We start from the raw sequence: 12,780 nt of genomic DNA, 5'->3' as shown, positions 1-12,780 counted from the left end.
CGTCGTTATCGTCAGCGTGGTACACACACAGTAAAATCCTCAGTGTTTAACTTTGCAAGTGTGCAAGGTCTGCATTGGCCCAATACGCAGGACGTGTTGTCCTACCTGTGTGGGAGTCTCTGTGCACCTCCACCATGTTTGCAGGTGTACACTGTAGTCCTTCTGGTGTGAGGAGGTCTGGATGGAGAGACAGTTCTCCAGAGTCTTGTTCCTCCTCTTCGCCCACAGCAGACTCCGCCTGAGTCCTGTACAGAAACAAACACGTTCAGAATAATTACTTTTGTGTCTTTAATTAAACTGTTCAATGTTTTACTCTATTATTTATTTATTGTGTCTGCCTAAGATACTGTTTGGCAATGTGGAAAACTGCGTATCATTGCTGTCTGTCTTTATGTCTGTGCTGGTTAAAACAATATTGAACCAATAAAAAGTATTAAAAAGCGCTTTGGACAAAACATCATTGGACCCTCAAACTGTCTGCTAAAACAGCTAACTCCACCACCTCTCCACCAATCATGCAAGTAATTGACAATGTATAAAGTCACAAAACCAACTTCGATGAGGAAGTATTGTAACCTTATATTTTTAATATAAGGTTTTCTTCATTTCCTGAAAAAAATATATTTTTCATTTCCTGAAAAATGAACATTTTGGAGTTAAGTGGTTTCTTCCCAACAGCAGAGATATGGAAGTCCCTGTCTGTCATATGGAGATGAAAAGAGGTGTCTCTGCCTTGATTTGTAATTTTGTCCCACTGCCTTAAAGAATACACAAATCTCAGGACTAGGAAAACGGCCATAGCCGTCATCACAAACGTGATGAGGTCAGCACATTTGGTCAAGTGGATATGGCCTAATTTAGCCCAAGGAGTGTTTTTTTGTGCAAAACTAATGCTTGGAATGGATTCAGAATCACGAAAAACCCCTAGTTTCATATGTCACATGGTACTTAAAGGCCTTATACGGTATGTTATGGGTATGGTCACATATGCTAATAACTCAATTTCCCACAGGAGTTGAATTTCAAACTTTTAGTACATGTTATTAGACACATTTAGAAACACATTGGTGAAGAAATTTCTTGGTAACGATTTAGTTCCCAGATTTTCATAGATTTCTCTTACTGTGCCTTTTTTGTTCTTAAGAACGTTTCATGAATCTGACTGGACTTCTTAGGAATTCACTTAGGAAGAAATGTAAGAGGAAAAGTTAGGAACTTATTGGCGCATGAGGCCCAATGTCTTATCTGTAATGCAGAACAATACAATAGAGCACGCACATCCTACTAACTAAACACCAGGTGCCGGGCCGAGGTAAATAACAGAAAAGAAAACATGGTCCGCACACTGGAATAAGCTCCAAAGCTTAAACATTTATTTAAGGTTCCTTACACACCATAGTACTCACGGCTCTTCTGTATCTCGTCTGTATCTGTAATGCAGCCCTCTTAAACACAGACCAACACTTGCCTGGCATATTATGCAGTAAGACGGTAACTAACTGACTGGTGTCACCTGAGTCACTGGAACGAGGGATTTCTGGGACAGCCTCATCTACTCCTATTTTATTATCATTCCTTAAATGTCGTCTTAATCTAGGGAAATGGTCTGGTTAGTGTGTGAGTGTGCGTGTGCGTGTGTGTGTGTGCACGCACGTGCATGCCATATTATGTGCACACACACACGCACTCTCTTGCTCATATTATGAGCGAGAGGGCCACAGTTATTTGTATCATAAGTCACATGTCTAACAAGTGTGTTTGCAATATGCGAGTGTGAGCATGCCACATACACACAAGAACAGCAAGTGCGCATGTGTACGTGAGCCTATGTAGCCGATAATCGATTGTGTGTGCGCACATTATCAGGAAGGCAAGAGCGTTTTCCATAGCATTTTGTGTACCTCTAATAAGAGTGTGTGTGTGTGTGTGTGTGTGTGTGTGTGTGAGAGAGAGGGAGAGTGAGACTGTGTGTAGCATGCAATTAAGAGATCTGAAAGGAAAGAGGGCGGCCAGCCAATGGGACTTGGTCTCCTGCCAGATGCCTCACAGCTACAAGCTGCCTATACTATCACAGTCCCTTACCCAGGATGCCCTGCTGCATCGCTTAGCAACTCACCAGTTAGTGACTTTTAAATTATTGAAATGTACACCAATCATCTGGAACAATGATTTATTATATTGTGTGTGTATATTATATATATATATATATATATATATATATATAACCAGCTCAGTGGCCCTGTGGTTAGAGTGTCCGCCCTGAGATTGGAAGGTCGGGTCATACCAAAGACTATAAAAATGGGACCCAAGGCCTCCCTGCTTGGCACTCGGCATCAAGGACTGGATTGGTCCCTGCGTCCAGGGGTTTACTTCATGGCTTACTTACTACCAATATTTACACATACATTTGTTTCGATCCCCATTCAGGCATTCATTCTCATCCCATTGGTTCACATAACCCCGGCAGCATTGAGAGAGTGAGATGTGTTTTTTTTAGTCCCGGTTCAAGGATGAACCTTAGAGGAGGAGGAGGGAAGAGGGTCGGCGTGCGGCTGTCGCTTAATTAGTCTCGGTAGCTAACGACTTTTACGTCGACGAGGGAGCCGGGACAGCGGTCGCCGGGGAGATTCCTGCTCTGATTAACACATCGACGCTGTCGGGCAGAAACCTTGTATCTCAGTCTAGTTTTTATGTCTTTTTCATAAATTAATGCCCCACTTCGTCGTACACACAGTAAGATTGCTGCACAAAAGTATAGTGAAAATAGCAAAGACAATTGCGAGGTGTTGCAGAGCTTTAGTTTGGACATAGAAGGTTTTCACCCAACATCGACGACATCTCCCATACAAGGCCTCCCCTCCCTCCCCCACCAACCAGCCCGGAGCCAAAATTTGGGCTGCAACTATAGATTCTCTTCGGATCCATAGAGCGCAGAAGTCTGAAGTCACTTTCAGTAGAGGGCGCCAGTACACAGGTTCATGTATTTATTTATTTGCATTGAAATCCCCATAGAGAGATTTTAGGTCGCTTCATACAAGAACAGTTTGAAAAATAAACCAATCATCCCAGCCTCTCTGTCAGGGGCGTGGCTGTGCGTCGTTAATGATGGTTGATGATTCATATTTGATACAGCCAGTTTCTGGAGAAAATGGAATTAATGTGGCCGGAAAAGCCTTGACACTACAAGGGTATAAGCAATGTCGCTGCTAATATACGTCACGCACGGCTGTCAACACATTGCGTTCCTGAGATTCCTTGTTGATGTAAGCTCAGCTGGCAGTGACTCGACTCGTAGTAACCACGAAACATTAACATTCAAAAAAAAATCTTAATTAACAGTTTCTGTTGTGCGACGGGCAGCTGCAGTCACTCTGCCTACCCGGAAATGTAGTCTATGGGTTGTTTGACTCGTTTCTAGCGCTTATTGTGTTACTCTACTCTGGGTATATTTGTACATTTCCACCTTCAGTCGATGCTTCATATGAGTGAAAAGGCCCGGGATGATCGGTTTATTTTTCAAACACAGTTCTTATAAGAAGAGATCTAAAAAATGGGGATTTCAATGCAAAAAAAAAGTACACAAACCTGTGGACTGGCGCCCTCTACCAACAGTGACGTCAGGACTTCGGTGCTCTATTATTCAACGATTACTTTTTCAATTAATTTAATAATTAAGGATAACATTTGTTATCTCATCAACAAATAGGCACAAAAACGCGCAATTTTACTTGGTTATACAATGGTTGTGTAAGAATAGCTGACCTACAAGCTCACGACATGTTGCTAAAAAGATGATTTAAAAAATATATTATTTAAAACGATTATTCCTTTTTTCTTTTTATTAATGGTTGCACCGTAGTCAAAATTATGGAGCCAGACAGAAGCAGAGGCACAGAGTGTAGAAGAAAGAGGGAGGGAAAGGGGAAAATTATTCACACAAAGAAGGGACGGAAAATGAGACGTACTGTATACTGTACAAAAAGGCAGGCGGGTGAAAGGAAAATTAGAAGCAACAAAGCATACAGTGGCAAGAGACACCTTGAGAATAGAGAGAGAGAGAGAGAGAGAGAGAGAGAGAGAGAGAGTGCTAAAGGAGGTGACAGACACTGTGTGTACGCAGTAAAACCCAGAGTGTTAATTTAACTCCCAACACTGTGAAAATGGACCCGTCCATTTCACACTCTCCGATTTCACTGTGTACACTCCAGATCTCCAGAGTGACTGGGAAAGCCAGGCTGTGGGAGAACAGTGAACGCTGTGTGTGTGTGTGTGTGTGTGTGTGTGTGTGTGTGTGTGTGTGTGCGGCTAGACGTGCCAAAGCTCCATCACGTGAGGCCAGCCCTGCCCTCGTGCCAAACCCCCAAAACGCTCCCATACGGCCTGCGATAGATCTGTGTCACTTTTTCCAGCTCGCCTCCTGCGCTCTCTTCTCCACCTCCCGTCCCCTCCTTTCTTTATTCACCTCTCGTCTATGTTTCATTCTCCACTCCTCATCAGTAGTATCCAGTTGTAAGTGAACAGGGAACAGGCTGGATCTTACGCAAAGCTGCACACATGGACACGGAGCCGACTGTACTTTTACAGTATGTGTAACAGGAAACAGTTGCGTGCCGAAGGAGCAACAGAGTCAGGAAACAGGACTGTTAAGCCTAGCCCTATAGCGTCCTTATTCTGGGCATATCAGAATAGGCGAACGTTTGCCAAAGAATAGCAGTAATTACGCCAAAGAGATTTGGAATATAGGGAGAAAATGTGGGGGCCAGAGTATATAGTATACCCCTGGTTTCTTGTTCCTTTGACCCTTGGCAATCCCACCATCCCATGCTTGTCTCTCTCCTCTGCATGGACATATTTCCTTCACTCCTCTCTTGTCACTCCAAACACCAGACACCCATTCAATCATCACTCTCTTCTACAGCTTACATGACTTCCTCAAGCTCCCTTCCCTTTCTCCTTCCACACTTCCCTCTCGTCTTCGTCCATCGACGGTGCTTCCATCTCTCTCCTTCATTCCAGTCCTTCATCTTTGCCCCGAGAAGAACCAGAAGAGTCACGTGGACACACATTAAGCAGAGACACACTCAACATAAAGTACCATGAAAACATACATACAGTATATGAACCAGATGCGACGTCTTTGTGCAACGCTTGTGGTCTGCAGCAGTAGACAACTTGTCTCGCTAATGTGATTGGAAGCATTCTATTGTTTACTTCCACAGATAGCTCGCTCCGCCCGTCCCTCCCACAGATCCCACGTCCCCTTTGATCTCCAGCCAGCCACGCTGGCTTCAGTCAGGACAGAGAAACGCATGGGTCCGTTTATGTGACAATCACTTTGGGCCAGTGTGACCTGAAGAGAAATGCATGGGTCCGTTTATGTGACAATCACTTTGGGCCAGTGTGACCTGAAGAGCAGTACCATGAGAGTGAGAGCGGAGGAAGAGGGAGATGAAAAGAAACAACTTACACTTCAAACTCATTCTCCTTCAGAATCTCCCTGAATCTCCTCATGAAGATCTTTTCGCTCTCGGTGGAGGTGACAAAGGCGCGGTCTGGAACAGAAAGAAATTGAGTAGAACTGTAACCCTTTTTCTCGCATTTTAACCGTTATGCCAATTCATTCCTCCCACTGCTTGCTGCTCACTATGCATCACACGGCACGTTGTGAGCTAGTAGATTGGCTATTTCCAGGGAATGTTCACCCAATTATGGTGACTAGAGTGGTGCCCGTTGGGCACTGGCCTACATGGAACGATGAAAGTTGGAAATGCATGCCCCACCCAGTTATTATGTCCAGAACCTCTAGAGTGGTGCCCGTTGGAAACGATGCAAGTTGGAAATGCATGCCCCACCCATTTATTATGTATGTGTCCCTTTTATGTGCATATATGGAGTTCTTTGTCAGGCATGCCCAAATATGGAGTCTATAGAGACACACAGAGACTACAAATTCCACGCCCCCAAATGAGACAGCGTCCCCACTTCTGGTCCGTTTCAACGGTGTACTGCAGCTGCCAATGCAACCCCTGTGGGGGTGTAGAACGCGTGCATCGAGTTTGAAGTCGGTGGGGCTAATGGTTCTGGAGTTATGTGCATTTATAGATAGACTGGATCGGTGCGGTAAAGGAATTTGTGGAACTATTGCGATTGGCGGCAGAAACAATCCTCCTCACCTTGAGACTCGGGGGTTTCTATTTGGGAGGCCTGGCTCTTCTCTCGCCTCCTCTGCTTCTCATCCTCCCAGATAGCTTGTAGGCCTGGGTTCGTTCCAATCTGATCTATACACACAGAGAGGGAGAGAGAGAGAGAGAGAGAGAGAGAGAGAGAGACAGAGAGAGAGAGAGAGAGAGAGAGAGAGAGAGAGGAGAGGGGGGGGGGGAGAGAGAGAGAGAGAGAGAGAGAGGAGAGGGGGGGGGGGGAGAGAGAGAGAGAGAGAGAGGAGAGGGGGGAGAGAGAGAGAGAGAGAGAGAGAGAGAGAGAGAGAGAGAGAGAGAGAGGAGAGGGGGGGAGAGAGAGAGAGAGAGAGAGAGAGAGAGAGAGAGAGAGAGAGAGAGAGAGAGAGAGAGAGAGAGAGAGAGAGAGAGAGAGAGAGAGAGAGAGAGAGAGAGAGAGAGAGAGAGAGAGAGAGGGAGAGGGAGAGGGAGGGGGGTGTAACAGAACAGGCTCAGTCAACCAACAGCAGTGGTGGAAAAGGTACTCCCATTTTCTACTTTAAAAAAAGTATCAATGCTGTAATATAGAAATACTCTGAAAGTACAAAAGTATTGGCACCCAAATGTACGTTAAAGTACCAAAAGTAAAAGTATGCATTGTGCAGAATGTCTCATTTCAAGTTTTCAAATGACGCATTGTGAGCTTGTAGATCGGCCGGCCGAAATGTATACAGGGCTGAAGTGGTTAATGATACTGTACAAAGATGTGGTGAATTGTGTAATTGCAACCTAGACAAAGTCAACAGTCAAAAGAAACAGTTTGAGCACAGTCAGTCCTCGTTGGCGCACTGGGTAGCGCGTCAGTCTCGTAAACTGAAGGTTGTGAGTTCGAGCCTAATGATGATGAGATATGGAAGAGGATGAGATGGAAGATTGATGATGAGATGGATGAGACTGATTTATTAAAATGTGTTTTGATTACTTAACTCCTTCTGTTAGGGCCTGTGAATGTACTTTAAAGTTCCAAAAGTAAAAGTACTCATTGTGCAGAATGTTTCATTTCAAGTTTTCAAATCGTCACGGCACCATCTGGACATGTAAACTTGGGTAAATGACTCTGGTCTGTGGGATTCTTTGGTTACAAAGACTCTTTTGGGCGTTTTTATGTCGGATCAGACTAAATCTGGGCACAAGTCAGTTCATGGAATCTTTCCACGGCACTTTTTCTTTTGAAAGAATATCCAGCCTAGAACTTAAGACATACGAAATATCCATCTTGTGTGAGAGTCTGTTTTATTTATGTACTTCTTTGTTTATTTAGCGACTTCCAATTTTTCACATTAATCCATTATGGGCGGGAACCCCTTTTGGTGTTAGCATTATGCTATACTTTAGCTATTGAAAAATAGCAGATCTACAAGCTCATAGCTACGAGCTTGTAGGTCTGCTATTTTTGAAAAATCGAAGAACGATTCCAGAAAACTGTCAGGATATAGAAGACATTTTTTAGAATCTGATCTCAGGTCAGAATGTGTTAAACAGCTAGTGCTGCCCAGTCAAAGCTGGGCACTAGTTCAAATGGTGCAATCATTCCTCACAGAGTGTTTGAGCCAGCATGTCCGTCGGTGGACAGATAAGGAACATAACACAGAGAACATGTGCTGCCCTAGCGCCGCCTCCAATGCCTTGAGGAAACGTTTGCTTATGTTCTACAGTTCCGTGCTTGCCTTGATGCAAATATTTAATTTAGTGGACGGAAAACAATACTTATTCACCTCCTTGGGGCAAGACATACATGAAGGACCAAATTAAACGCATGTAGTTGTAAAAGCCCATTCACACGCATCAGGAAGGAACTGCACGATTGTGAATTAGGACCCGTGTCCATACCAAGCACTATAATTGTAACTATAACTGCATGGTTCTAGCCCGATTATCAAACTGAAGCGTGAAGAGAAGAGAGGCAGTCCACTCAGAGAGTGCTGGTCTGGAGCCGGGCTAGCATTGTTCACCACTGTCATCTTTATCATTAGATGTGGTGTGAACTCTGTCATCCACTTGAGTTAGAACCATTTTTTTAACTATATATAAATGGTTGTAATTCTAGTGATAGCGCTTCATGGGGACGGCCCTTTGTTGACTTCATTATCACCACCTTGTGTTCTACCAATGAATAGTAATTTCAGCCAAAAATCACAAAGCTTTAAACTGCACGGTGCAGAAACCTTTCTGTTCAGAGTGCAGTTTGAGTAATCCAGTAGCGTTCTCTCGTAGTCCAACCTAAAACACACCGAGCTGTGCGGTTCCAACGACCCTGCTGTATCTCAGTGTTTAGTAGTTGTCAAGAGGAAGGTGTGGAGGAAGACGTCCAAGTGAACAACTACAGAAAACTAATAAAGATGCTGCGCAGACATTCTGGTGACTGCAGAGAGATGCATAATTAAACAGGGAGACTTTGCGTATACGGCTTTGACAGGTAACACCGCTGTCTGCTTTATGTTCCCCACCGTCCCTCCTCCCTGCCCGACCCAGTGAGAACCTCCCATCCTGAATGCCTCCAGTGGCAGGCTCTAGTTCCCCACCGTCCCTCCTCCCTGCCCGACCCAGTGAGAACCTCCCATCCTGAATGCCTCCAGTGGCAGGCTCCAGTTCCCCACCGTCCCTCCTCCCTGCCCGACCCAGTGAGAACCTCCCATCCTGAATGCCTCCAGTGGCAGGCTCTAGTTCCCCACCGTCCCTCCTCCCTGCCCGACCCAGTGAGAACCTCCCATCCTGAATGCCTCCAGTGGCAGGCTCCAGTTCCCCACATAGTACTCTATACCAGTGACTTTTATTTTTTCCGCTCTATATTCAATATCTTCGCAGCGATAAGGACCTCCCCTCCTCCCGTAACCACATTTTTGTAACCGTGCCTGTGGACTCCCTGTGGCCAGTCAAAATGTAGTTTGTGTTTGGTCGAGAGAGAAAGAAAGAATGTGACGGTGCAGTGTATTGCTGTGAATGCAGCATTGCAGTGCGTTTACAGTTTAGGTTATTTGTCACTTAGTCAGTGATCATTAATTTTTTATTTGGGCGATCCAAATTCATTTCGGGGCGGCTTAGACTGTATTTCGGGATGGTTCCGGTGAAACAAGTTAGGCAAGAGCCATGGGACTCCTTTTGCCTTTCTGGTTCACCTCATCTCTTGCTGCTTCTCCCCTGACAGGAGGTGTTGTTAGGTAGAGAGTGAGTGAACCATGTTTGCTTTGAGTAGGTAACTGTTCTGATGTGCAGAGAGAGAGAGAGACTGAGAGACAGGTGAAAGTGAGAGATGTACTGTAAGATACACTGTTTTTTTGTGTGGATTTGTTTTACAGATTCGTTTTTCTTGGCCTCAAATGTCAAGAATATGTTTAGATATACTTTTTTTGAGACGGATGCCATCTTTGATGTTTACCTAGTATCCATTCCTAGTTGCCCTGAAGCACTGCATTCTCCACTTTTTACTCCACATTTGTGACGATTTACTTTGTTGTTCCTTGACTGGTGTCGTTTGCTGCTTTCTCTGACCTCGCACATGTAAATCGCTCTGGATAAGAGCGTCTGCTAAATGCCTAAATTGTAACTTGACAGGCAACAGGGCCGGCAGAGGAGTGCAGGACGGAAACGGTTTAAACAAACTCACTCCTCTGGGTGTGAGGTGTGTGTACATACTTCCTCTTGCCTCCTTTATCTGTGCCAGCCTGAGTCACAACTCAACTCAGTGACCTTTCCATTATATTCCTGGTGTTAAAATGCAATGAAAACTATGATAGCCCCTGCTTTTACTCGTTGAAATATATTTTTACATGCTAGTGGTGAATTGTGTACATTGCAACCTAGAAAGGTCATGATGTCGACAAAGTCAACAGTCAAAATAAACAGTTTGAGCACAGTCAGTCCTCGTTGGCGCACTGGGTAGCGCGTCAGTCTCGTAAACTGAAGGTTGTGAGTTCGAGCCTAATGATGATGAGATATGGAAGAGGATGAGATGGAAGATTGATGATGAGATGGATGAGACTGATTTATTAAAATGTGTTTTGATTACTTAACTCCTGTTAGGGCCTGTGAAAGGGATCGTAGCTCAGGGTGTGTTTGTGTGGAGGGGGTGAAATGTACACAGATGCTGTTTTGCCGCAACTGCCTGCTCTCGTTCGTGTTTTGTCGACTTCATAAACAGTGTTTATAGTAGTAACAGCTTTGCACACATACATACAGTTAAATTATTTTGAACATACAGTTCAATTGTTTTATTTGGGGAAGTTGAGTGAGCATGGATTCCATTTTGCAGCAACATCCCCCTAACATTTCCTAAACACGGTTGAGGGATGTTGCGCCACAGGCATCGTTTCTCCAACCTCTAAGGCACCACCCAGGCCGAGTCTTTCCATCTTTCACACTAACTTTCATACTCTATCTCTGCCTCCTGGCTCGCCAGAGCCAGCCAGCCAGTCAGAAGCCTGTGAAAGTATTCATAGCCCAGGGCTTTGTTATGCTGCTTACTCTCAATTTCCAGACGGTTGAGGATGTCTGCAGCTACGGCGTCAGCCTCCAGCTCACAGGTACTCTGCTTCTCCACTTCTTCCAACACAAGAGAACTGGAGGGGAGCGGGGTCATAAAGAAAAACATGGAGAGATATCAAAACTCGACGAAGCGAGACAGACACAAGCACACAAATCAAATTACAGTAGTATTGCTGAGTGCTGAGAGAAAACAAAGAGGGCTGGGCCAGAGCCCAGCGAAGGAGTCATGCCTGCACTTCTCTTTTGAAAGCATAGCGATAAGAAAAGGATCATTCAAACAAAGTAACTTTTCTTTTATAGATTTGGAATAATAGAATGGAATACAATAGAAAATATAAATGTATATTGTAAACGTATGTATATACAGTACTATCATATACACAATGTCTTACAACCCACAGCATGTCACCTTCTGATTAATAATAATAAACACAACCAAATATAGAATATGATATTTATGAATCACGTCACACAAAAAGGTTAAGACAATAAAAATATATAACTATCCATCCATCGATCACAATAAAAACATTCTTGAAGAAAGAAAAAAAAAGTTTCCCTCATTTTCCTCCATTGCCATTACTTTAAAGAAGGTGACAACATGCTCCTTAACTTTCCCTTACACGGTTGGAGGTTCCCAGCACAATGAACAGCTGTGCCAGCAGCAACAGGAGCACAGCCCACGGATACGCGAGAGGAGGTGGCGGAGCAGGTGGGACTCACCAGGGTATGGCGTCCTCGTCCCAGCGAACAAACGTGCCTCCCAGGCTGCTGTCGTTGATGGCGGAGGTGCAGGGGCTCTTCCAGGTGGGATGAGCGCCCGAAGCCAGGCGCTCCTGTGATGTGGCCGCCGCCGTGCCATCTGGAACACACAGTTCACACATTATACGGACATCGTCTATTGACAAACTATATATGGGCTTTTACAACGACGTACACAAAAATACATAAGTGTTGGGATTGAACGATTAGTGCGCCGACCCTATGGTTGTAACGTCTTCGGTTCAGTTCCAACCCATGACATGTGTTGCACTTATTTCCTCCTCCCCGCTGACTTTTTGAGCGGTGGCACACCGTCTCCAAAGAAGGGGTTGGTGTGTACCTATGTATCCGTTTGAGTACAACCTTTGACCCCTGCAGACCATTGAGGTTGCATTCTGGTGCTGATTGGGGTACACACACACACACACACACACACACACACACACCATTACAATCCTCGTGCTTAATAAGTTTCTCGTTTTATCACCTATGACTTCCAAGGAGTTAAGTCAACAACTGTGCTCACTCACAGGGGCGGCTGTGGCTCAGGAGGTAGAGCAGGTCGTCCAATGATCCATGGGTTAACGGTTAGAATCCCAGCTCCTCCTGTCTACATGTCGAAGTGTCCTTGGGCAAGACACTGAACCCCAAATTGCTCCCGATGTGCTGGTTGGTACCTTGCATGGCTTCCGCCGGAATCGGTGTATGAATGGGTGAATGTAATGCACAATCTATGTAAAGCGCCTTGGATAAAGGTGCTATATAAATGCACCATTTACTTCACATTATGGTGTGATTTCTTTACTCTGTGCCGTTTACATTTCTGTCTAATAAAGACTGAGCAGACGCTCTCTTAATCCAGAGCGAATTACAGTAAGCAAGGTAATAGAATATCTGTACAATTAAACTATAAGTATAGACTATAGCAAGCATGCCCAAGTCTAGATAATAAATAAATAAAAATAATAAAGTGTAGCCTTTGCATACGCATGCAAGGCCATCGAGGCTAGGGCAAGTGCTCTCCTTGGCTTGTAGAGTGGGAAAGCTGATAGCAGGACAGTGCAGGGAAGGCACGGTAGAGTGAGCTCTAGATAAGATCTGACACAAGACCAGCAGGGAGTACCTGCCGATTCAGTGAAGGCCATCACTGAGCACAGAAACAGAAATGGGAAATCGACTACAACATTTATATATAGCACTTAAGTCTTTCTAGCCACTCAAATGTGCTTTACAATGTGCTTCACGTTTACCCGTTCACACATTGCAATGGCGGAACACTGTTACACATTACACATTTATGCGGTACACATTCACACACCGGTGG

General features: G+C 44.7%; 1 protein-coding gene across 4 annotated transcripts in view; it reads right to left on the bottom strand.

The window, feature by feature from the left end:
• The window catches only part of rev3l (REV3 like, DNA directed polymerase zeta catalytic subunit), a 91,611-nt gene that overhangs the window by 32,339 nt on the left and 46,492 nt on the right, over positions 1-12,780 (bottom strand). For 3 of the 4 annotated variants that reach the window (XM_080790303.1, XM_080790304.1, XM_080790305.1), the window contains exons 5-9: positions 11,418-11,556; positions 10,674-10,768; positions 6,174-6,278; positions 5,468-5,552; positions 106-245 (exon numbers count right to left, since the gene is read on the bottom strand). In XM_080790303.1, the coding sequence (XP_080646429.1) occupies positions 106-245; positions 5,468-5,552; positions 6,174-6,278; positions 10,674-10,768; positions 11,418-11,556 (564 nt within the window). Of the gene's footprint in view, positions 1-105; positions 246-5,467; positions 5,553-6,173; positions 6,279-10,673; positions 10,769-11,317; positions 11,557-12,780 lie in introns of all 4 variants that reach the window. The other variant, XM_080790306.1, reaches the window with a different exon arrangement.

The sequence above is a fragment of the Protomyctophum bolini genome (assembly GCF_963924005.1).
Source record: "Protomyctophum bolini genome assembly, chromosome: 19".
Lineage (NCBI taxonomy): Eukaryota > Metazoa > Chordata > Actinopteri > Myctophiformes > Myctophidae > Protomyctophum > Protomyctophum bolini.
The sequence above is the reverse complement of the archived record's forward strand: the minus strand, read 5'-3'. Positions and strand labels throughout refer to the sequence as shown.